The sequence below is a fragment of the Leptopilina heterotoma genome, unplaced genomic scaffold, assembly GCF_015476425.1.
Source record: "Leptopilina heterotoma isolate Lh14 unplaced genomic scaffold, ASM1547642v1 Lhet_275, whole genome shotgun sequence".
Lineage (NCBI taxonomy): Eukaryota > Metazoa > Arthropoda > Insecta > Hymenoptera > Figitidae > Leptopilina > Leptopilina heterotoma.
Genome location: NW_025110983.1, coordinates 1,181,823 through 1,208,264, shown reverse-complemented (window position 1 = coordinate 1,208,264; position 26,442 = coordinate 1,181,823). Strand labels below are relative to the sequence as shown.

Here is a 26,442-nt window from a genome sequence, read left to right as displayed (position 1 = left end):
TAAGTCGATATCACAATAAAAAGGGTTTGTTTCTTTTCATTTTTATTTAAATTGGACGAAAAAAATTTATTTGCTTCTTATTATCGAAAATAATAACAATTAATCAAAATTATTATTGTCAAATTAAATCAGTTTCTCAAAACCAAATAGTTTTTAACAAAAATATTAATTAATTAATTATTAGCTTGAAAGTCGGAGATTAATAATAAATTTGGTTCGAATATAAAATCAATTAAAAAAAAGAAAATTATTTTTAGAAAACATATTTACTTTGATAATAATTAATTTTTGACTCATAATTTTTTACTATTTTTCGATAATTTTTAGATTTTAATAAATTTTTCTTTTCGGGGCACGGAAAATAAATGAATAAAGTAATTTTTACTATTTAGAAAAATAAAATAATTTGTTTCTACAAATTTTTTAGGGTAATTTTCACTATTTCTTTGAGTGTAGAATTTAATATTTTTAAGGGCATTTGAACCTTGATGACGTCACACATGCTTTGCACAAAGTGTAACGTCATCAAGGTTCAAATGCCCTTAAAGAGTAATTTTTATAGTGCAATTTAAGAAAATTTTCACCTCATAAGTAGTAAAATTTACACTTTGGAAAATTTTTTTGCATTTTTGACAATTTTTACGAAAGAGACCAAATTTATTACTTTCGAGGAGAAAATATCAGAAAAATTTACACTTTAGAAAATTTTACAAATTTCTATCAAATTTTTTTAGCTCTTGAGGGTAAATTTTGTCATTTTCGAAGTAAATTTCGGTAAAAATTAGTAAAATTTACTTCGGCTGTTGTAAAATTTACTCTTTAAAAAATTCTGTTTATTTTTTTCACAAATTTTGACTAATTTTCGAGGTGGTAAATTTTACCAGATTCGAAGTAAATTTCAGTAAAAATTATAATAAAATTTACTTCGCCTGTTGTAAAATTTACTCTTTAAAAAATTCTGCTTATTTTTTTCACAAATTTTGACTAATTTCCGAAATGGTAAATTTTACCAGTTTCGAAGTAAATTTCAGTAAAAATTAGTAAAATTTACTTCGCCTGTTGTAAAATTTACTCTTTAAATTTTTTTTGCGCATTTCTTTCAATTTTAATGAATTTTTTAGTGTAAATTCTAGTAAAATTTATAAAATATTAGGGGAAATATTAGTTAAAATTTTATAAATTTCAGGTAAATTAACATTAAATTATAGTTGAATTTTAAAATTTTACAATTTTGGAAAGAGATTTCAATAAAAAAAATTTACTCTAAAAATTTAGTAAATTCAACGTTTTTTTGTAAATTTTAATAAAATTTAATGAATTTTAGTAACATTTAGTGAATTTTACCAGTAGAATTTTTTTCGATATTTCTTTAATAAACGTAAGGAAATTTTTTAAAAAATTCAAAATTTTATAGAAATTTGCAAATTTTTCAAAAATTTAACATTAATTGCAGCAAAATTAAAATGTTTAAATATTTTACTATTTTGCGAAGAAATTTCAGTAAAATATAGTAAATTGTACTAAAATTTTATGAAATTCTAGTCAAAACTTGTAAATTTTAGAAAAATTAACAATAGTTGTTAAAATAAAAATTTTTTCCAAATTTTACTAATTTCGAAAGAAATTTTGAATAAATATTTTACTCGAAAAAATTTAGTAAAATTTAAATTTTTTAAGAATTTTACTATTTTCGAAACAAAATTTTAGTAAAAAATTTAAAATTGAGTCTAATTTTTTTTGACATTTTGTTAATTGTACTAAAATTTATTAATTTATTAAATTTCAGAAAAATTATTAATCGTTGTAAAAAATTAAAAATCTTTAAATTTTTACTATCTTTAAAATAAATTTTCTGTAAAATTTAACACCATTTAGTAAATTTTACTAATTTCCTTGTAAATTTTAAGAAAATTTAGTAAATTTTACTATAATAAAATTTATTAATAAATTTTACTATAATAATGTTTGTCGTTTTTTTCCTTTTTTCTTTTTAAAATAACAATAATCGTAGTAAAATTTAAATTTTGAATAATTTTACTCATTTTTTTTGCAAATTTTACTATTTTCAGAGTGTAAATTTAGTAAATTTAAAATTTAGAAATTTTTAGTAATATTTATTTTAGAAATAGTAAAATTTCTAAACTGAAATTTTATTTTTTTTCTGTTAATTTGACTTTTTTTTAAAGAGAAAAATTATAGTCAAAATTTGTACATTTTTCTTTGCAAATTTTACTAATTTTTATCATTTTTTTTTCATTTCCGTAGATTATATACAAATTTTACTATTTTCCAAGTGAGTTTCAGTAAAATTTACCAAATTTGAATAAAATTTACTCTAGTCGGATTCACTCTTTGAATTTTGCGTCTTTTTTTAAAATAAATTCTAATATTTAACCATTTTCGTTAATGTAAGTTTTACCAATTTCTAAGAGTAAATTTTAGTAAAATTCAGTAAAAAAATTTATTTCCAACTCAATTTTACTCTCTAGAAATAGTAAAACTTCGTTCTTTGAATTTTGTATCTTTTTTTTTTTAAATAAATTTTAAACATTTTCGTTAATGTAAATTTTACTAATTTCTAAAAGTAAAATTCAGTAAAAAATTTTATTTCCAACTCAATTTTACTCTATAGAAATAGTAAAACTTCGCTCTTTGAGTTTTGCGCCTTTTTTAAAATCAATTTTAACTTTAAACCATTTTTGTTAATGTAAATTTTACTAATTTCTAAAAGTAAAATTCAGTAAAAAATTATATTTCCAACTCAATTTTACTCTCTAGAAATAGTAAAACTTAGCAAATTTTACAAAAAAAAAATTTCAATTGTATTCTTTTAAATAGGAAAAAAATTACCTTAACTCTTTTTCTTCCGTGCGGTCTAACGAAATAATAAAAAAAAACAAAAAAATTCTTCCTCTCAGAAAATTTGAGATTTTATCATACAAATGAAGAGAAACCAGGAAGTGGTGCACGCGATCTCGCCATATTATTCATTATTATTTGACCGCCATTTAAACTAACAACAGCACTGCCCTCTGGCTCAGAGTCCGTGTACGATGAATAATTTCTCACTGGTTTCTGTCGCTTCCACGATTGTCGCAATGAATCATTAACATTCGCATAATGATTGACAAATGAATGCGGATCTGATTGTACCGATTCATTTTCACTTTCGGACGCTTGCGAATCGGTGGAACTTATTTCCGAGGGTTTCTCAGTGACACTACTGTCATCGGGATTCTCGTCGTAGCCCTTGAGACTCTCCTCGTCGCTGTGATAGGCAACCGACGCTGGCGATGGTCGTGGCGGCGATTTACCGTAGAGTGCGGCCGGTGGCGGTGGATGCATTGCCTTTCTCGATAGGGTTCCACGTTTGCCTAGAGTTCCACAGCCATTGCCAATGTTCAGTCCGCTGCCAGTTTGTCGCGAACGATATAATTCAAGATCGGACGATTGACGATCGTCAATATCCATTGCCATTGATTCCTCGAGGACTTTTTGCGCTTCTTCTGCAAATTTCAAAATTAAAAGTTTATTTATTTTTTAAAATATTCTTTTTTTCTTTATATTATTTATAAATTATAAACTAGCAAATGTTTTTAATGTTTAAACATTTAAATTTTAACGACAATAAATGTTAATTTTTTCTCAAATTTACAAATTTTTACTAAAATTTAATGAATTTTTAATCAAATTTACTATATTTTACTGAAATTTCTTTCCAAAGTAGTAAAATATTTAAAAAATTCAATTTTGCTACAATCAATGTTAATTTTTCTAAAATTTACAAATTTTGCATTAAATTTACAAATTTTTTAAAAATTTTCTAAAGTTTACTAAATAAATTTCGAAAAAAAAATTTACTCTTAAAATTTACTAAATGTTATTAAAAGTAATGAAATTTTATTAAAATGAACAAGAAAACTAGTAAAATTTACTCAATTTTACGTAATTTCTTTAAAAAAACAGTAAAATTTACTATATTTTACTTAAATATCTTTCCAAAATAGTAAAATATTTCAAATTTAAATGTTGCTACCATTAATGTTCATTTTTGCTAAAATTTACAAAATTTCCACTAATACTTTATAAGTTTTACTAAAATTTATAAATTTTATTAAAAGTAACTAAATTTTACTAAAAATTCCTGAAAAGAAAGGTGAAATTTTAAAATATTAAAATCTCAATTTTATTTATGTTAATTTTTCCAAAATTGACAGTTTTTCATTGTATAAATTTTATAAATTTTCCGAATTTTACTAAAATTGATTTATTAAGTACATAATTAATTATTATTGTTTAAATTTTCAAAAATTTTATTATAATTCTTCGGAAGAATTCAATTCTTTTTAAAAGTAAGTAAAATTTTTTACAAAAATTCAAGTATTTTCAACAAAATTTTAATAAAATTTCGAGATAGAATTCAATTATTTTCTAAAATATTAGAGAAGCTTTCGAAACAATTCAATTATATTTATTTAAATAGTAAAATCTTGTCAAAAATTTAATTTTTTTCAATAAATTTCGTTAAATTTCTAAATTTCCTTTTTTTCAATTTGATGTAAAATTTTTCAAAAAAATTCAATTATTTTGAATACAATTGTAATAAAATTTCATGAAAAAATTCAATTTTTAAAAAAATGTTTAATAACATTTTTTGAAAAATTCCAATTATTTTGTAAAATTTTAATAAATCCTTCGTAAAAATTCAATTATTTTTGTAAGTAGCAAAAATTGTTTTATTATTTTTTTGAAAATAATTGAATTTCTAAAAAGAATTATGTTATTTATGAAAATAATTGAATTATTGTGAAGAAATTTTTAAAAAATTTGGAAATAATTGTATTCATGTGAAATTTTTATGTATTTTTGAAAATAATTAAATGTCCGCGTAGAATTTTATCAAAATATTTTTTATATAATTGAATTCTTTTGGAGAATTTTATTAAAATAGCAAATATTGAAAATCATTGAATTGAGGGAAATTTTTGAAATTTTGACAAGAATTTTACCAAAATTTAAGGAAATAAATTGATTTATTTCGAAAAATTTTTCGAAAAATAATTGAATCCTTCGTGAAATTTTATCAAAAAATTGTGAATTTTTTAATAAAAGGAATAATTGAATTCCTTCGAAGAATTTTACTATTTACAAAAATAATTGGATTCCTGCGATGAATTTTACTATTAATAAAAGTAATTGAATTATTTCAAAGAAATTTTTAAATAATCTGAAGTTATATTCAAAAATTTGAGTTTATTTTTAAAAATATTTGAAAATGTCAACTTTGGAACACTATATGAAACATTGTGGTTTGTTTTAATATTTTAATTACTTTTTTTGAATACTCACGTTTGTATTTGTAGCTCTTGCTCTTAACGCAGAGAACAGCGACAACCATAACGAGGACAATCACTGAACCTGACGCTAAACTCACCATAAACCACGTTTGTCGGTAGAATGGTCTATGCTGTAGGTAAGCGTACTCTAAATACAATTTCGACGGTGTGAGTATCTGAAACAAGTGGAAAAAAACCATAAAGCACTTTTTTTTAAAACAGAAATCAACCTCTTGACTTAATTTCAAACTAGAAACTGTATTTTTACACAAAATCAAAACAATAATTTATTTCTTTATTCATTATATAAAAATTATGTCAATTCTCTTATTTAAAGAGTAAAAATTCCTTTTTTATTTAAAATTGTTAAAGTTACGTATAAATATTATAAAAACGAAGAAAAATGTATTTACCGTTTCGCTCGAATATGCAGGATAACTGATTCCATAACGATTGTAAGCGATTATACGGAATAAATATGAAGTTGATGGCAATAAATTTTGATAAGAGACTGTGTACTCATTTAATGGTCCATTGCTGCTCTTCACAATCGTCTGCCACCGTGTGTCATCTAAAATTAATAAAAAGAAAAAAAAATCATTACATTTTTAAAATTCAAATTCAAGTTTTTCACTTTTTTCTTAAAATTAAAATGGTAAATAATTATTTCAATAAAATGCTGCAAAAAAAATAATAATCGAATGAAAATTTTCAATGGAAAATTAAAATACATTTCGAGAATAAAATTTTCTAAAATAAAATACAAGATTTAAATTTAAAAAAAAAATACAAATATAAAATTTGGAAAAAAATTTAAAGCAATAAAATGAAGAAAAAAAAATATAAATTAGTAATAAAATTCTAAACTGGATTTAAAGAAAAATAAAACAGATTTTTTCTTATTTTAAAATAAAATTAGAAATTTTAAATTAAAAAATGAAAATAATTGGAAGATTTACTGAAAATGTACATATTTTTGTCAAATAATAAAAAATTAATAATAGTTTCGTCTTGTTTGTTTTTCGAATACATAAAATATCTTCGAATATAAATACCAAAATTTATGAATTAGAATTAATTATTATTATTAATTATTATTATTAATTATTATTAATTATTATTAATTCTAAATAAATAAATTGGAAATAAAAATGATGTAATGATAGTTGTGAAAAATTATGAAAATATTTAAGAATAATGTTAAAAAAAGCAAAAATACGATGCAATCGAATGTAATAATTAATTAAGGTTTGAATTTTAAATACGAAAAAAAATTTAATTATTTAAAAAAAGGAGCGAAAAAAATGAAGAGCAAATGAAAATTAATTAAAATGATTATGCTGTTTACATAAACTCTTCATAACATTTAAAGCAAAATTGGCGCATTAAAAAATAATAATAATAAACAAAAAAAATAACGAACAATGAAAAAAAGCGATTAAAAAATTTTGCCATTATAAAAAAAAAAAAAAAAAAAAAAAAAAAAAAATTAAACAAAAAGAGAAACGATAAAAACAGCAAAAACATGCGACAAACAATATTAAATTTTAGTGTGCGAAAATCACACTTACAATGCTGCCACTCTTCTGAGACTTGAATCGAGTTGATAAAGAACAGAAAAAATATTTTATTGTATTATTAAATACCTAAATATTATTATTATTTTGTTTTTCAATTACTTTTTTTTTTTTGAAAACTTTAAATAGTAAAACAATTTCTACCTTTGCGTCTGGTTTCAATGTAATATCCCAAAATCGGACCCTTGCCGGAAGCGCCATTTTTCCATTGAAGATCAACACTTGAGACAGTTTTTGAAACTGCCAATTCACTTGGAACCATTGGCGAACCTTCTTGCGGCCCGGTTGTCACATTTCCCGATATTGGCGGGCCAAAATCAATTGTTTGCGCTCTCACCACAAAAGTATACATCACTTCCTCCTCCAATGGCTGCACCAATAAACTCGTTTCCGTCACTTTTTGTTTCACCTGTTTGCTAAAACCTGCGCAAAAGAAAAATACAATTTTTTTAATACATAAAAATTAGGAAAATAGTTTCGTATAATAATTTATTGTCTGCGACTAAATATTTAAATTAATGTTAATAACTAGAATTTTTAAATAGGGGAGAAAAAAAAACTCACGATCATTTTGCTCGGCAGTTTCGTAAGTGACAATGTAGCCGATAATTTCGCCGTTACGCATTTTTGGCGGATCCCAGGAGACGCGAAGATTTGTCATTGTTATTTCGGTGAATTGTAAATTATGACATGGTCCAGGAAGATCTTGCTTTGTTCTCACTGTGATTGGCGGTGTTCTTGGTCCATCGCCAGCTGGATTAAAGGCCAATACTTGAATTCGATATTGCGTATATTTATCGAGAAAAACGAGGCTGTGCGTTAAATATGACGCGGGAACAACTTCAATTTCCTCCTCTTGTTTGCCCTCCAATGCTTGCGGCGAATCCGTCACGAGATAGAAAATCTGCAAAAAGGAAAATGCAAATAAAAACGTTTGTAATTTTCTACTTCTTGTACTTTTTGCACTTTTTCTACCTTTTTCTACCTTTTTGTACTTTTTCTATTTTTTTCTACTTTTGTGCTTTTCTATTTTTGTATTTTTTCTTTATCTTTTTGTACTTTTGCACTTTTTCCATTTTTTCTACTTTTGTGTTCTTTTGTTTTTGTATTTTTTGTATTTTTGTTTTTTTTTCTAGTTTTGTATTTTTTATACTTTCTCTACTTTTGTACTTTCCTTACTTTTTCTATTTTTGTTTACCTTTTTGTACTTTTCTACGTTCTTATTTCTTTGTACTTTTTTTTAAAACTACAATTTTTTAATTAAAGAAAAAAAGTACAAAATTGCGTTCTTTACAAACATATGAATCGAAAAAATATTTTACAAATAAACAATTAATTACTAGAATAAGTAAAAAAAAATAGAAGTAAAAAATAATATTGACCTTGTAACCGAGTAAATCGCCATTTTGCATATTCGCCTGCGGCGGTTTCCAATGAAGTAGAACTTCAGTCGAAGAAATTGATTCGGCCTTCAAATGTTGCGGCTCACCGGTTGGAACGGCTTCGCCAACATAAACCGTCACCGGAGGACTCGGTGGGCCCTCACCCTCTGAATTAAATGGCACAACAATAATCTCGTAATTTTTGTCCTCCGTTAAATCCGTCAACGTCATTTTTGTTTGCTGCAAAAAGAAAACATTAAATTAACATTAATTAACATTATTTATTTATTTCTATAATTATTGTTTTCTAAATTATTATTCTTTTTTTTTTACAAAAATATATAAATTGTCCAGCTTTCTTTTTTCGTTTAAAATTAATTTGCTCCGTTAAACTCACATTAATGCCCATAATCTCCTCCTTGGGCGTTGCTTGAATTGCAGTTGGAAAATCGGAGACAATTTGATAGACAACGCGATAGCCGCCAGTCACGTGATCGCCGCTCCAATGAATTTCCTCAATCATGTTCCAATAAACTTCGATACCAGTTGTTGTGATTGGAACGACTTTTAGTCCCGTCACACCTTTAGCTGGGGCTGTACAAATTTATTAATTTTTATTAAATTATTGAATTTAAATAAATAAATAAATAGTTCTAGATTAATTACAATTTTGTTAAAGAGTTTAAGGAATCGAACAAAAAGTAAAAGAAGAATTATATAAATATATATTTTTAATTCTTCTTATTAATCAATACAATAAAAAAAAAATAAAAATGAAGAAAAAGAAGATAAAGTGAAACAAACCTGCAGGCAAAGTTTGAACCTGACTCGATTCCGCGCTCCACGCAGAAGGTCCAATATCATTTGTCGCTTGAATTCGAAACTGATAATTCGTGAATGGCTTCAAATTATTCGCCGTATAGGAAGTCAACGATGGATTCACTCTTTCCGGAATTGTTTGGAATGGTCCGGAATTTTCCGATTTTTGGATCGTGTAATACCTACGCAATTAAATGAAAAATAAGATAAATTTATATTAATAAATATTGTTATTATTCTCATTATTATATTATACTAGCAAATGTTACGCGCGCGTAACGCCATGTTCGTTTTACTATTATTATTATTATTATTATTATCATCAGTATTATGCAAATTACAAAAATTTTTTATTTTCAAATATTGACTTTAATTTTTGAATAATTTCAAATTCAAAATTCAATAAATTCAATTATTAACTAATTTACTAATTAATTACGATTGTTTCTTATTTTCAAAAATTTTAATAAGATTCTTGTCAAGAATTCAATTGTTTTCATAAATAATAAATTCTTTGGAAAAATTCAATTATTTTTATAAATAGAAAAATTCAACACAGGAACTTAATTATTTTTAATACGATTTTAATAAAATTCTTTGAAACGATTTAATTAAAAATATATAGTAAAATTCTTCGCAAGAGTTAAATTATTTTTAAAAATCATAAAAATTTTTCCCAGGAATTCAATTATTTTTAATATACAATTTTAATAAAATATTTCGAAAGGATTCAATTACTTTTAAAAATTCGTTAAATTACTTTTTAAAAGAATTCAATTACTATTCTCAAAGTGTTGATAATTTTGTTTTATAAGATCATATTTTTAAGTACAATTTTATTAACAGACACGATTATTAGAAAAAATTGAAAGAAATTCTTTCTGAAATTCAATTATTTTCAAAATTTTCAATTAAAATTATTAAAGAAACTCCAGTATTTAAAAAAAAAAGTCCCAAGAAATTCTTGAAAAGAATGTAATATTTACGAAAACACTTATAATTTTGTTCGAAAAAGAATTTAATTTACAGCAATAAATAATTTTAATAAAATTTAATAATATAATTATTTACTACAGTTATTAATAAAATTGATTATTAAAAAAATTCAAAGAAATTCTTCACAATTAAATTTTCAGAAATTAAAAAAAATGTTTTGGAATTTAATTATTTTTAAGAGTATTAATAAAATTCTTTATAAGAATTCAATTATTTTAATAAACAGGAGATTTTTTTGCAAGAATTCAATTATTTTTAATACAATTTTAACTAAATTATTCGAAATAATTAATTATAGTGAAGGAGAAATAATTAAATTATTCTTTTAAAATTCAATAAAATGATTTAAAAAAATTCAATTATTTTCAAAAATTTTAATAAAATCCTTCCCAAGAATTCAATTATATCAACAAATAGATAATAACAATTTTTACAGGAATTCAATTATTTAATAAAATTTAATAGAATTCGTATCGAGAATTCAATAAATAATAAAATTCTTCAGAGAATTTCAATTATTTTTAATACAATTTCAAATCAATTCCCTGATAAATGCAATTATTTTCAAACGTTTTATTTTAATTCTTCGAAAAAAATCAATTATTTTCAAATGTTTTGATTAAATTCCTCTTAAGAAATCAATGATTCTTAATATATTAATTTTTTAATTCAGAACATTTATTAGAAATTCCTGGAAAAACTGAATTTTTGTGGAAGAATTTGAATATTTATCGTGATAATTGAATTTTTTCGAGGAAGAGCGTTAACATTTTTAAAATAATATTAAATATTATATGAAAAAATTCAACTAATTTCAACAGAATTTAAATAAAACTTTTTCAAACAAATTAATTCTACAGAATTATCAGATAAAAGTATGAAAAATTCAAATTTTTACAGATTTTAATTTGAAACCTTTTCAAAATTCAATTATTTCTAAAAATTCATGCTATACTGCTTTTAATATTCAATTATAATCCAAAATTTTAACTGAAATTCATTTTCCAATTAATTTTTTATTAGAAAATTCTACGAGAAATCAATTATTTAAATAAAAAAGTAAATTTATTGAATAATTGAATGTTTCTTAAAATTTAATTTTAAATTAAATTAAATTTAACAAATTTTTTAATAATTGAATTTTTTTTGACGAATTTTAATAAAAATTTTAAGAATAATTACTTTTTTTTAAGAATTCGATTGAAATTTTATTAAAAATAATATAAATTCTGCGATGAGTTTTATTATTAGTAAAAATAATTGAATTTTTTTTGACGAATTTTAATAAAAATTTTAAGAATAATTACTTTTTTCTAGGAATTCGATTGAAATTTTATTAAAAATAATATAAATTCTGCGATGAGTTTTATTATTAGTAAAAATAATTGAATTTCTAAAAAAAAATTTTATTATTTAATTATGAAAATAATTGAATCTCCATAAAAAAAATTTCTATTTATGAAAATAATTGAATTATTGCAAAAATATTTATAAAAAAAAATTGTTACTTGAATTCCTGTAGAATTTTTATTATTTAAAAAATAATTAAAATGTTTTTCAAATAACTGAATTCTTTTGGACGACCACAGTTGTTTCTAAACGAATGTTTAAAAACTTATTAAATATATTATTCATCATTAAATATTAATACCATTTTTCCCTGGAAAACAGAAATTTTATTAAATTTTAAATTAAAACTTTTTGAATTTGATCTATTTATGAACATTGTAAACACAACTCTTTTAAAATTTAATTAAGTTTGAAATATATTGCATGTATCTCACCTGAGTGGAGCAAAACCATCGCGTCCTGGAATCCAATTGAAGGTAATCTGTCGACTTTGAACTTGCGATCTGCTGACTTGCGGCATTGAAGGCGGCTGCGGGCGTTCTCGATTATTTGTCGTCAAAACAAGTGCATAGGCAGTTTTACCCCATCCCAATCGGGTCTGGGCCGTCACTGAGAACATGTAATACTTCTCGGCTTGCAATTCCGTGGCACTGAAAATATTAATAACAAACATACATAAAGTAACAAATTAATATAAATAAAAATTAATAATTTTGTACATAATTTGTTTATAATTTAGTAAAAATAAAACAAATTCAGTAAAAATTATAATTTCCATTGAAATAAATTAATAAAAATTCTGGAAAAATTCAAAATATAATTTCTATGTTTGTAGAATGTAGAATTTCGATGAAAGTAAATTCTTACGTGAAAGTTCGTTCCGAAGCGGGAAATTCTTTGGAAAATGGTTTTTCGCTGGAACTATTTAAATGAAACATAACTTTATAAGCGAGAATTTCTCCATTTGGATCTTCGGGCGTGTCCCAAATAATTCTCGCCGTTGAAAACGAAACATCGGGAATCGAGACATTCGACGGTGGACCGGGTACTGTTAAAAATAGAATAAAACTAGTTACAAATAAAGTACAATAAAAAAGGAATAAAGATAGAAAAACGAGAAAATAAATTAAAAACGAATAAAATAGAAATAGAGAATAATAATTAAATAATAAAAGCAGATAAATTCTCACCATCTTCAAAAGTTTGCACCCTAATCGGCGGAACGCTCAAAGCGCCGTCTCCCAATCTCGAGTAGGCCAAAACTTGAATATGATATTGCACGTATTTCCTGAGCTCGGTCAATGTCGTTGTGAATGTACTATTACTGGGAATATTTTTATATTGAAACGGCGAGCGACTCTTCGCCCCATAATAAACTTTGAAACCTTCGATTTGTCCATTTTGATCTTTCGTTGGTACGTCGCCCCATTTAACGACAATTGTCGTCGATGATGTCGCGTTTGCCACAACATTCATTGGTCCCATCGACGGAACTACGGAAATAGAAAATTATAATTTTTCTTCTCTTTTCCAAAGTTTAAAAAAAAAAAAAAATAAAGTAAATAATTTTTCTTCTCCTCACCAGATTCTCTCGTTCTTTCAATTGCCTTTGGACTCGATGACGATGAACCAACATCATTAAATGCCTGCATCACAACTTCGTAGAGGGCAAATTCCTCCATATTCTCCAGAACATAAGAATTCGCCGTATGATCGTCAATGCTAATACTTTTCGATTTATTTGTTCGTAATTCTTTATATGTCACATTGTAACCCCTTGGATTTCCGTACCATTCAATTTGCTGCAGTGGCTGTAGAGGGAAACAGAAAAAGGAAATTTTAATCTTATACTTGAAAGGTAAAAAGGATTTTTTTTTAAAAAGAACTTTTCCATTTTGCATAAAACTCGAGAAAAATAAAGAAACTCACGATCCATCGAACTCGTAATTCCGTCGCACTCATTGCCCGGACGGTGACATTCCTCGGTGGATGCGACGGCGGCGCTTGAATTGTTTGAAACTGTTTTGTCGGCTCCGAAGGCGGTGAACTTCCCACAACATTATTTGCAATTAATCGCAATTTATACTGCATGAATGGCGTCAATCCCTGAACGTTTATTGTATTTGTATCGTAGTCAGGATCAGAGATTTCGTCAATTGTATGCCACGTCGTATTGCGACTCGTTTGCGCCTAATGGCAAAAAGAAAAAAATTAAATAAAACTGAAAAATTCGAGATTTAAACGAAAATTGAGAAACAATCTTTCTTTTAAACTAATTAATATTAATAATTAATAATAATAGAAAATAATTCATAATAATGGAAAATAATTATTAATAAAAAATAATTTATTAAAAATAATGTCTTCGTATTAAAATTTACAACTCACTTGAATTGTCCATTTTGTAATAGAAGAATTGCCATTAAATCCGGGCGTAAATTGTAAAACAACGGAAAATGCGTCGATATTTGACAAGGCCAATTTCGTCGGTGGCTCGGGCAAAACGGGTTCGATTCCCGATTGAATAATTGCTATACTCGATTTTCCGGGGCCTTTCGATGTCCAAGCAACGATTTCGAAACGATAGTGAGTCGTTGCCTAAAAAAGAAACCAAAAAATTATAAAGAACTTATTTAAAAGTATTAAAAGAAAAAAAAAAGTTTTTATTAAAAATAAAATTACCTGAAGATGTTCAACTTTAACGGAATGAATTTCGGAAGTTAAATTTTCAACTCGTAATGATCCGGGCAAATCTTTAATCATATATTTCAATTGATAGGCTATAAGAATTCCGTTTATTTCTTTCGGCGAATTCCATTTCACTGTTAATGCTCGATCGCTGATATTTAGAAACTGGAGATTCTCAACCTCGCCGGGAACTGAATATAAAAATTGTTTATTATTATTTGTCAAAGGAATTTTCATTTACATTTCACTATTTTTCATCTTCGATTCGGAGAAATATTTTTCTCACAAAATTTTCCCGTTTCTATTTATTTTTCTCTCTATTTTCCTTTTCATCTTCTTTTCTATTTTTCAATTCTCTTAAAATAATTCTTTTCTTTTTTTTTCCTCTTTAAAAATTTATTTAAAATTTATTATAAATATATTATTTAAAATTTTTAATTAATTTCAATTCTAATGCAACTGATGTCTAATTGAATTGAACTGAAAATTTTAAAACTGAATTTAAAAATTAAATTAAAAAAATTAAATTTATGAATTTAATAAAAATAAATTTTTGTCAATTGACCTGAAATATTTCCTTGAAAATTGTAATTTTTAATGAAGAAAAAAAGAAAAGAAAAATGTTGAAAAAGAAAAATAAGTGAAAAAATCGATTAAAAAAATGTTGGAAAATGAAAAACAATGAAAAAAGTTTTTAAAAAAAGTAATAAAAAACGTTAAAAGGGGAGAAAAATGAAGAAAAAAAATTTTAAAAAGAAAGAAAAATAAGTGAAAAAATTCATAAAAAAATCTTGAAAAACGAAAAACAATGAAAAAAGTAAGAAAAATTTTAAAAAGAAACAAAAATGTTGAAAAAGGAAAATAAGTGAAAAAATCGATAAAAAATCTTGGAAAACGAAAAACATTGAAAAATTTTGTTGATAAAAAGTAAGAAAAAGCGCGAAAAGGGAAGAAAAATGTAGAAAAAAATTTTAAAAAGAAAGAAAAATGTCGAAAAAAGGAAGAAAAGTGTATAAAAATGAAAAGAAAGAAAAAAAATAAAAAAGGAAAGAAAAATTTGAAATTTTTTTTTAAAGTAAAAAAATATAAAATAATTTTTTCTAAAGTGAACGTATTTTTCTCCTAAAATTCATACTTTTTTTCCTACATTCTCCTTGCATGAGAAATTATTATTATTCTTATATTTATATAAATATGTCTTTTGAGATTTTCTGATTATATTTTAATTTTTTTGGTCACGTTTACGATTGTTTTTTTTTTTTTTTTTTTTTTTTTTAGAATTTATAAACTTTCTTTTGTCTGCTTAATTTTTGGTGTTTTATTTATTTTTGCACGTACCATCCTCACTGGTACGTATCTCGACGGCATTGCTCCTCTCGCCATCGCCTGGATTCGTGAAACACAAAACAGTCACGTTGTACTTTGTATATTTTTTGAGATCGGAAATAACGGCAGCCTGCTCCGCCAGCGGATTAAATAAATTTGGCTCAACAGTTATTGCCTTGTATTCATTATCGTCGCTAAAATTTCCACCGATCCACGCCTGTAATTTGTAACCCTGATTGATGCCGTTGATTTTTTGTGGATTCGGCGGCGTCCATGATACGCCCACTGACGTTGAATTCAGCGCTTTTACTTTTATATTCGTTGGCGGCGCTTCCGGCACTAAAATCAAAAAATGAAAAATCAAAATAATTTCAAAAAATTTTAAAAAAGAAAACCTGTTTTTTTGAAAAATTAATTTTTGATTAATTAAGCGAAGTCTTTAAAAAATATCTAAAATATCTAATAGCTTACCGCCTTCTTTGGTTTTGATTTTGAGGCCTTCGGTGAAGATTCCAACGCCCTTATCATTGTAGGCGGCGATTTGAACATCATAATCCTTCCACGTGATGAGATCGGTGATGAGAAAATTCCTCTGCTCTTGATTCGTGATATTTTGAATTGTCCACGGCGTTACATTGTAACCATAGAGTTTGTAGCGTAAAATAAATCCCAAAATATGTCCGTTTCTGTGTTCCTCGGCCGGAAGTTGCCACTGGGTAATTATTTCCGATGACGATCTCGCCGAACCAACAAATCCCGATGGTGGTCCCGAAGGAGCTGTGTGCAAATAAATTCGAAAATTAATTTCTCCATTTTTTATTTCTCTTCAAATTCGCTATTTTTTCTAATTTTTTTTCTATTCGCTATTCTTTCTAATTTTAAGTTTAAAAAAATCCAAGACTATCATTTTTGTATTGAGAATATAAAAAAGAAAAAACCCAAAGAAAAGCAAAAAAAAAAAAATTATTTTTAAATAAGGAAAATTCAGAAAAAAATAAAGTAAAATAAAAGTACTAATTTTTGTTTTGAAAAAAGGGAAAAAACCTAAAAGAAAGTAAAAAACCTAAAAAAATAAAAAGTGAGAAAAATTAAGAAAAAAAAGAAATAAACAAAATAAAAATACTCACGTTCTTGCGGCAGAACAACAACATTACTAGGCTCAGAAAATGGACCCTCGCCAACGTCATTTTCGGCGCTCACACGAAATTGATAGGCCGACGCTGCCTTCAAATTGTGCAATAAAATCCAGTTGGTTTGAGCCGAGATATTTGTCATTTCGCGCACCCAATTTGGCGATAAATCGGGAATTGGTCCCAATTCATGTACCTCGCAACGTTGAACGCTGAAACGTTTTATTTGACTATTCCCATCGAAACCAGGGACCCAGGAGACATTTATTGAACGTAGAGAAATTTCCTCGGCTCTTTGTGCCATCACATTAATTGGCGCAAATGGCAATTCAATGACACTGAGACGAGCCGTTCGCGATTCATTGCCACCGGGCGATATCACTGAACACGTGTATTCACCAACATCAGATGCGCGCACTGCGAATATCTCTAATGTTCCATCGTCACGCATTTTCACTCGTTGACTCGAACGTGTGTTGATTAATCTAAAAGTAAAAGAAGAAATTTTTTTTTTGAAAATTGCAAACCTGATTTTTTTTTAAATAAAATAATATTAGAAAAAAAATTATTATAAATTTTATTTGTCAATTAAAAATATTAATTGAAAATAAAATTGAAAATTTTTGAATGTTTAGAAAATAAAGAAAAAAATTTTACACAAAAAAAATGTTCTGTTAGATTTATTTACGAATTTCTCTAATTTTAAAATTATTCGAAAACATCTATAACTTCTTTTTTAAATAAATATTTAATCATGATTTTTCCGTAGAAATTAAAATTTTTCAAAACACTCAATTTAAATTATTTAAAATTTTAAAATAATCGAGTAATGGAATTATTATTTTATATTATAAAAATATTGTTACTGTAACTTTTTCAAAATTATTTTCATCATTTCAATTCAATTATTATTTTCTAGAATTTTTAACTAAAATTCTTCTCTAAATCAATTATTCTTAATAATTTTTAAAAAAGTTCTTTTTGAGAATTTTTAAATTTACTTGTTTACAATTCAATTTTACCAAAAATTTCGATTATTTTGAAAAATTGAATTTAATTGTTCAATTAAATTTATAATTCAAATAATTTTAAAAAAATTCAATTAAAGTTTTTCAAAAAACTTGATTTTACAGAATTGTCAGTTAAAAGTAATAAAAATTCAAATTTTCAAATATTTTAATTTTAAACCTTTTTAAAATTCAATTATTTATAAAAATTCACGCTATAATGCTTTTAATATTTAATTATAATTTAAAATTTTAACTAAAATTCATTTTTAAATCAATTTTTATCAGAAAATTCTACGAGAATTTAATTATTAAATGCAAAAATTAATAATTTATTGAATAATTTCCTATTTCTTAAATTGAATTGTTTTGGCGAATTTTAATAACAATTTTTATATTTTTCGAAAAATACATTAAAAATAATTGAAAATCTACGATGAGTTCTATTACTTATAAAAATAATTGAATTACTAAAAAAAATTGTATAATTTATAAAAATAATTAAATTCCGGAAAAGAATATTAATATTTATGAAAATAATTGAATACTTGAGAAGAATTTTTAAAAATTTATTAAAGAATTAAATTTAACAGAACAATTTTATTATTTATGAAAACAATGGAATTCCAGTCAAGAATTTTATTAAAACTTTGTAACTAATTGAATTTTTTCGAAAAATATAATGCAAAATTCGATTTTAAATAATTGAATTCGAAATGTTTATTATTTAGAAAAATAATTAAATGTTTTCGTAGTATTATTATTATTTATTTATTTCTGCTTTTAAAAATTATACATTTTGTAGCAGGAATTTCCGCTTATACAATTATTATTTGGTAATTCATTCATTTAACATAAATGCTCGCAGTAGTAAACTATTTATTATATAGTGACAAATATTCTTTAAACTTTTCTCGTCAGGCGCATTGCACAGCTGGCTCAAGTCGTATCCAAACTCTAGCTTCTTCAAATAAAAATTTCTATACCCTTCATAAATCGGGCACTCAAATAAAAAATGATTTAAAGTTTCAATCTTTTTTAGATTGCAAATTGTACAAACTTCATGTTGATTCCAGCTGTACAAATTACCTTTGTATGAAAATCTGATATAGTGTTTTGAGGCTAATCTTAACTGCACAAATATTTTCGTTAAATACAATTTTCGTCGCCTAGACAGATAGATTGCCGCTTTATCTTCTAACGTCCTTGTTAAATTACATAATCTGGAATTGGATTGTTCATACCTAATTAGGTCCGAAAACCTCAAATACCTCTCATAACGACCCAAGGCTAAACTTAATTTTTCAGACCAAATGAGGGGGCAAAGGGTTGACCATAATTCCGTCATGTTAATTTTTTCCAACAGAACATTTACTTGAGCCACCCAGTTATATTCACAGGTTGGCTCAGAGCATCGCATCAATTCCACCTGTCTTTCGAAGCATATTTTAGGTAAACGAGAATTGTCCATTGACAAAACTTTCACAATGTAAAGATAAGCTGACTTGAAAACTTTTATTTCTAAACTAATAAGACCCAACTCAAGACGCAGGGCAGCATTGAAGGTACATTTTGGAAGGGATAATAATTGTTTAAAGTGTGTTGTGTGTGCAGATTCAATTTTTTGTAAGTACCTTAATCCCCATATGTGCCCGCAATACAAAAGTGTTGCCGAGTCAATACTATAGTATAGTTTACTTTGAGCCTCCCAGCAATCTATTTTTCCCTTATTTATAATCTGTCTTATCGTCCCAAAAGCCTGGTTAGATTTTGAGATTGCATACTCAGTTGCCTTTTTGCCCAATGCGGAGCTAGAAAACTCAACTCCCAAATAATTGTAAGAATTTACAATTTTAAGAGAATCACCGTTAATAAAAAATTTTTTCGATGATGGTTTACCCCCTCTTCTAAAGTGAACGATTTGCGTTTTTGAGGTATTGATTTTCAGACCATTTACATTGCAGTAATTTTCTATATCTTTTATTAATTTACACATCCTCACTGAGGTACTCGCCAAAACAACCGCATCATCAGCAAAAAGTGAAACAAGCAAGTCCACACAACCATTTATATTCAGACCCTCATTTCCAGCGTCCCTGAGTTTTCTTTCAAAATCTGCGATAAATAATATAAACAAAATGGGACTAAGCGTTTCACCTTGCAATACGCCTTCTGTTACCTCGACTGGGTTTGAAAACTCATTAGCAATTCTAATGGTAAAAGATGCATAATCATAAATAGATTTTATAATTTTAATTATTTTGTCGCTTACTCCCATGTCGTATAACTTTTGCCATAATAAAGCATGTGATACCGAATCAAAAGCTCGACGAAAATCAATGAACAGTGCATACGCTGACGTCTTACTCATTCTCAGTCGAAGATGCAGGGCAGACTGCAATGTGAAAACATTATCAACACAGCTTCTTCCAGACCTAAAACCATTTTGTGTTTCCGGGAGAAGCGAGTTTTTTTCAGACCATTCGGAAAGTCTTTTAGCGAGTATCAAAGTAAAAATTTTTAAGATGTAATTGCACAATGCAATTCCTCTATAATTAAGAGGATCATTTCTTAAACCTTTTTTATGTATTAGAGTAATAATCGATTGAGACCAAGCCTCAGGAGCTCGCCCTTCATCCAAAATTTTGTTAAAAAATGAATGTAAAAAAAATATCCAAGATAATGGCAAATTCTTATAGAATTCAGCATTAATGCCATCCGTACCCGGGGATTTACCTGGTTTACTTTTATTTAACGCTGCTATTACTTCCTGTATCAAGATTTCTCCATCCAACTCAGGGACTGTTTTACTAAAATATCTCACATCTGTGTTCACTCTTTCTGGATATATACACGCATAGAAGCCCTCCCATTCTTCAATTGTTATTGGATTCTCTCTAAATTCAAATCCCCCCTTTCTCCGACAAATCTCTACCGCAGACCAGAAGGATCTTGCATCTCTTACACTTGCAAATCTTTCTTGAATACTTTGCTCGTAACCTACTCGTTTTTTAGTTAACAAATTTTTATATTTTGCCTTCGATGCGCATAAAGAGAGCCTACCATCAGCACTAAACCCTGATTTTTTCCATTCCTTAGCTTTTTGTTTTGTTTCTTTTTGTAGTTTAATTAATTGCTTGTCGAACCATGGTTTCTTGTATCTAGATTTAAAATTCAAATTAGTTCTTTTTATCATACCCGAAAGATTCGCCACTTTCGTGATGCTATCAATCAGAATCCGGTTCTGCTCGTCAGAAGACAGATCAGAGTCAGGGGGAGCAAATTCAGGACCATTCAAAATATTAACATAATCATTTATTTTATTTGAATCCCAACATAAGCGATTAATACATCTATCTTCAGGAATGGGCCCAGCACTTCTATCTCGCGACTTTAATTGATTTATAGGTTTAAAAATAACTTCAATAGGGAAATGGTCTGAATCAATTACTGATGAATGTACTATAAAGTCATAAACCACTTCCGCATGAGCTACATCAATCCAAGCAAGATCTATGACGCTGGATCCATTTCCTCCGACAAACGTATATACACCCTCAGCATCACTCCTTGAGCGACCATTCAAAACTATAAATCCGTTTAAACTCATAAAATCATTCAATTCTAAGCCTCTTTTATTAACAAAAATATCACAGGTACGTCTCTTACTGAACAACCCCGAATTAAAAATCGCAATTTGATCAAAATCCGAAAGTGTTCCAATCCTTGCATTAAAATCACCTCCTATTAATATTGGTGAATCTTTATAGTTACAATTTATATCATCAATTACTGGTTGAAGCATTTCTAATAAGACTTCAATTTCAAAAGACTGTTTAAAATATAAAGTTCCTAAAATAAAATTAAAATTTTCTACTTTTATTTCGATAAAAAGCCAATGAATAGTTTTATTTAAAATTTTTGTTTTAAAATTAGAGTTAAACATCACCGCAAGACCGCCTGAAGCTCGCCCCATGTTGCGCTCCTTCAAAGCAGGTGACACAATACAGGTACTCGATGTCCAGCCAGTAGGTGGTTTGATATTCTCCGCAACTGCCCATGTTTCAGATAGCGCCAAGATTGATTTTCTATCAGAAAGTTTCTGCCCACCATCCTCTGCATTTCTTAGGTTTCCCAATCCATGGACATTCCAGAAGAAAACTGACACTCCAGAAGCTAGTAGTTTTTTGACATTTCTTCTTGAGTTCCACCTGAAGGTCGGCCTTGACAGTCTAAGTGTCCGGTTTGTTCGTTTAAGGTATACCAGATGTTTTCTATTTGGATTTTACCATTTCTAACTCGTGCAGTCTTCCCATCGTCCCTAGCTTCACGAGCCTTGGTTCTTAACTTTTTATCAAGACGAGCGTCCTCTGGGGTTAAGTCGGGGTTAATAAAAATATGTTTTTCGAAGATTTTTTCTCTCTTCATTCTGAGAATTGACATCCTTGACTCTCGTGACAGTAATTTCATCACTATCACTGGTTTATTTTCAGATTTCGATACCATCTTTGCGTCGACTATCTGATCCTTCAATCCAAATCTAGAAAGAAGAAAATCGTTAAGTTCTTCTTTCATTTTAGTTCTCGAGACGTGAAGTCCACTGATCAACAAATTGTTTTCCCGGTTGCGACGCTCCTGTATATTCAATAAGTTCGCATGTTTATTCAGTTGCTGGTTTATCGATTTAAAAAGTCCGTCAGGATTTCTTGGATCAATCCAGGATTCAACATGAGTAAGGCGTTGCTGAGCGTCCGCATCCACAATGCTAATTGGTCTCGCCTCAAGAGCAGCAAGTCTCGCATTCGTTTTTGAAAGTTCTTGTTTCATACCCGTAATTTCTTTCTGAAAAGCATCACGGTCAGCGTCCATGCGTTGAGTCAATGTACTTATAACTCTATTAAATCCGTCATCCATGTAATCCTTGAGCTGGTCTCTTATTTCTAAAGATGATATCTCTTGCGAATCCATATCAAATCTCAATTCTTTATCTTTCGATATGCTTATACGTTTAGATTTATTGTCACAAGTCGCTAGTTCGTCTATTTTTCGTTTGCGTTGAGTTGAGGGCGATGATTTCAATAAGAATGTGTCAATCTTGCATACAGCTGTAGACCCTTCCTTCAGCGCACGTGACAAGTCAGTTGGTCTTCCCCTTCCCGTAGTCGTCTGCTGTTTGTCATCGACACTCATACCACTTTAAATCACTTATTGTTGGTGATAAGAGACGCAATCAGAGGGGCAGGAGGAAAAGGTTGAATCATGTATGGTAAAACTCTAAGAAACTTAGGTTAATATTACAAAAGAAATTCTTCTTTTGCTTTAAACCTTGTACTTCAAATGCAGATTTTTACACAACACTGACCACAATTTTTTACTGCACACTACACTGAGTCACAAATTACTGTATCTGTTGTAATTCGATAATTATCTATAATAATTCAAGAGAGTCTTTAAAACGTGTTTATACTCGAACGCGCTATCTAGCGGAATCAAATGTTTTCGTAGTATTTTATTCATTTTCTTTTAAATAATTGAATTCTTTTGGTAAATTTAATGAAATAGTAGATGTTGAAAGTTATTGAACTGCGCAAAATTTTTAAAAATAGTTCAATTTTGGAGAACAATTTTGCTATTTATAAAATTAATTAAATTCTAATTAATTATTAGAATATATATATTATTAGAATATATATATTATTATTTATTTAACTATTTTAATTTATGAAAATAATTGAATTTTGCAAAAAAAAAATGTATTATATAATTCTTAAAAATATTCAAATTTCTGGAGGAATTCACTTTTTCAAGAATAAAATTCAATTGTTTCTAAAAATACAATTTTTATTAGAAAATTTTATGAGAATTTAATTATTTAAAAACAAAAATAAATAATACATTAAATAATTTAATATTTTTTTTTAAAAAATTGAATTCTTTCGGTGAATTTTATTAAAGTTTTTAATAATAATTATATTTTTCGAGGAATTTGATTAAAATTGTATTAAAAATAATTGATATTCTTCAATGAGTTTTATTATTTATGAAAATAATTAAATCCATATAGAAAATTTTATTATGAAAATAATTGAATTATTGCGAAGAAATTTATTAAAAATTTGTTAATTGAATTCTTTTGGAAAGTTAAATTAAAATAATAGATATAGAAAATCATTGAATTGATCAAAATTTTAGAAATAATTGAATTTTGAAAATTAATTTTATTATTTATAAAGATAAATGGATTCTTTCTTAGTGCGTTAAAATTTTCAAAAATAATATTAAATATTATATTAAAAGATTCGACTAATTTCAATAAAATTGAAATGAAAATTGTTAAAAAAAAGTTAATTCTACAAAATTGTCAGTTAAAAGTATGAAAAATTCAAGAATAATTCTATTTTTCGAAGAATTCGATTGAAATTGTTTTAAATTTTGCTAAGAGTTTTAATGTTTATGAATATAATTAAATTCCCAAGAAAGTTTTATAATTTACGAAAATAATTGAATCTTTGTAAAAAAATTTATTTTTTCTTTGAAAATAATTGAATTATTGCGAAGATATTTATAAAAAAAAATTGTAACTTGAATTCTTGTAAAATTTTTGTTATTTAAAAAATAATAACAATTTTTTTTAAACAACTCAATTCTTTTGGATGTCAACAGTTGTTTCTAAACGAATGTTTAAAAACTTATTAAATATATTATTCATCATCAAATATTAATACCATTTTTCCCTGGAAAAGTAGAAAAATATTAATGTTTTGTTACAAAAATTGTTGATACTTCTAAATAAAAATAAATACCAAACCTAGAAATGAATCCAATTCTTTCTTTAATTGATTAAAAAGAAAAATAAGTAGAAAAAACCTTGTTTCTAATTTTGTTGTCTCTATTTTTTGAAAATGTAGAAAAAATATAATTTTTTTTATTACAAATCGAGAGATTTAATTTTGTTTGTTTGCGTAAAAAAATGTTTTTTTTCATTTATTTAATTTTGTTTTTCTAAAGACAGGAAATGTGGGATTGTTAATAACTTACTGTGAATTGTGGAACCATGCAATATCATATTTAACACTGGGATCGTTGGAAACCTTGCACTGAAGTTCCGCTGTGTAACCGAGAGTCACTGATATATCCGCCGGTGGTTGTAAAATTCGTGTACGAACTGAAAACAATTCCAAAAAGAAAAAAGAATAAATAAAAGGACAAAATATTGAAAATAAAAGAAAAGAAAACTATCATTGTAATTTATGTCATTAATCGACTAAAGCGAAATTTAATAATTTACCTAAAACTGATAGAAACGCGGAACCATTCACAGATCCAGCTTCATTCGCTCGATAACAAGTGTATTTTCCGGCGTCGTTTGCCTTCACGGCTGTTATAAGTAAATCACCATTTTCCATCAGTTGAACTCGTCCTGCAATTTCCACTGGGAACGAATCTGAATTGAAATCAATTTAAATTTGTTAAATTTGTCCAACTGCTGTTGAAAGAAAAAAAGAAAGAATAAAAAAAGCAAAAAACAAAAAAAAAACAAAAACAAAAAAATACAAAGAAAAGAAAATAAATTTTTTCTAAATTATAAAATAGAAAAATAAAATTAATTACCATTATAAAACCAGGTGGTATTAGGAACTGGTGCCGCAATTGCTCGGCAAGTGATCGTCACATCTTTTCCGTCCAAAATTGTCGAATTTTGTGGTCCCAAATCCATTACAGGAACAGAAGCTAAAAAGAGAAAGAACAATAAATAAATAAGAAAATAAATTTATTTTCTTTTGAAAAATAAATTCAATTTTTTGTTGACATAAACATGCAAAAATTAAAATTTCATGCAAAACAAACAGAAAATGAAATAAAATAAACATTTTTATTTTTGCTGCACCTATAAAAAGAAAATTGAATTTAAAATTTACCTATAAAAGAAAATTGAGTTATTGATAATTAAAAAAAATAATTAAACATTAAAAATAATGATTAACATTATATTTTTAATGATAATAATTCAATTAATAATAATAATAATAATTATAATAATAATTTACTTATTTATTCAATTTTTCAATTTTAATTCAATAATAAGATCGATGAAAGTAAAAATTAAAAAAAAAGAATATCTGAAAAGATTTCTCAATAACAATGACAAAAAAATAATAAAACTATGAAAAAAACTACAAAATAATTATTTATTTATTTAATATAGACTGGAAAAATAATAAATAAATTCTACGAGACTGAAAATAAAGAAAAAAATTATATTAATTAATTTAATTTAATTAAGAATAAACGATAAATGAAAAAAAACAGAAACGAAATTAAATAGAAAAAATAACGGAACGGAAAATAATTTACCGAATATTTTTTTTCAAATATTTTTTTCCTAAAAAAAAATTTAAAAAAAATAGAAAAAAGAAATACTTTTAAGAAAATTTTTCTCTCTTTCTCATCATCGTAAAGTGCGTACATATAAAAATATATAAAATACACTACAAAAAGAACTAATTTTTCTAAACTAAAAGAAAAAAAAATTAACAAAATAAAGGAAAACTAAACTATAAAAAAAAATCACACCAAACAAGTATCGTGCTCTCAAAAGAGTGATCTACTATTTTTTTCTCTCTCTTTCTCTCTTCTATTCTATATTCATAAATATCTAAAATAATTAAATGTGGTGTTCTATATATAAATAGAGAAAAAGCTATTTTAAAAAAAGTGGAACTGCAAAATTTCTCCTTTTTTTTGTTCTAAATAAATTTAAAACAGAAAGCAGAGTGATTGGCAAATCAAGCAGAAGTGTTTAAATATGAAAAAAAATAGTTTTAAAAACA

At 26.0% G+C, this 26,442-nt stretch overlaps 1 protein-coding gene across 3 annotated transcripts in view; it reads right to left on the bottom strand.

Annotated features, from left to right (window-relative positions):
• Nucleotides 1–2,211: 2,211 nt before the first annotated feature.
• Nucleotides 2,212–26,442, bottom strand: part of LOC122503931 (protein sidekick) — an 83,170-nt gene continuing 58,939 nt past the window's right edge. For 2 of the 3 annotated variants that reach the window (XM_043614704.1, XM_043614706.1), the window contains 22 exons: nucleotides 25,223–25,342; nucleotides 24,900–25,055; nucleotides 24,650–24,776; nucleotides 16,602–17,089; nucleotides 15,946–16,251; nucleotides 15,487–15,813; nucleotides 14,143–14,339; nucleotides 13,849–14,058; nucleotides 13,390–13,650; nucleotides 13,043–13,271; nucleotides 12,651–12,953; nucleotides 12,328–12,508; nucleotides 11,895–12,110; nucleotides 9,100–9,296; nucleotides 8,693–8,889; nucleotides 8,296–8,535; nucleotides 7,478–7,817; nucleotides 7,058–7,336; nucleotides 6,908–6,928; nucleotides 5,750–5,907; nucleotides 5,350–5,512; nucleotides 2,212–3,506 (listed from right to left, as the gene is read on the bottom strand). In XM_043614704.1, coding sequence (XP_043470639.1) covers nucleotides 2,935–3,506; nucleotides 5,350–5,512; nucleotides 5,750–5,907; nucleotides 6,908–6,928; nucleotides 7,058–7,336; nucleotides 7,478–7,817; nucleotides 8,296–8,535; nucleotides 8,693–8,889; nucleotides 9,100–9,296; nucleotides 11,895–12,110; nucleotides 12,328–12,508; nucleotides 12,651–12,953; nucleotides 13,043–13,271; nucleotides 13,390–13,650; nucleotides 13,849–14,058; nucleotides 14,143–14,339; nucleotides 15,487–15,813; nucleotides 15,946–16,251; nucleotides 16,602–17,089; nucleotides 24,650–24,776; nucleotides 24,900–25,055; nucleotides 25,223–25,342 — 5,288 coding nt within the window. In that variant the 3' untranslated portion in view covers nucleotides 2,212–2,934. The remainder of the gene's footprint in view (nucleotides 3,507–5,349; nucleotides 5,513–5,749; nucleotides 5,908–6,907; nucleotides 6,929–7,057; nucleotides 7,337–7,477; nucleotides 7,818–8,295; nucleotides 8,536–8,692; nucleotides 8,890–9,099; nucleotides 9,297–11,894; nucleotides 12,111–12,327; nucleotides 12,509–12,650; nucleotides 12,954–13,042; nucleotides 13,272–13,389; nucleotides 13,651–13,848; nucleotides 14,059–14,142; nucleotides 14,340–15,486; nucleotides 15,814–15,945; nucleotides 16,252–16,601; nucleotides 17,090–24,649; nucleotides 24,777–24,899; nucleotides 25,056–25,222; nucleotides 25,343–26,442) is intronic. The other variant, XM_043614705.1, reaches the window with a different exon arrangement.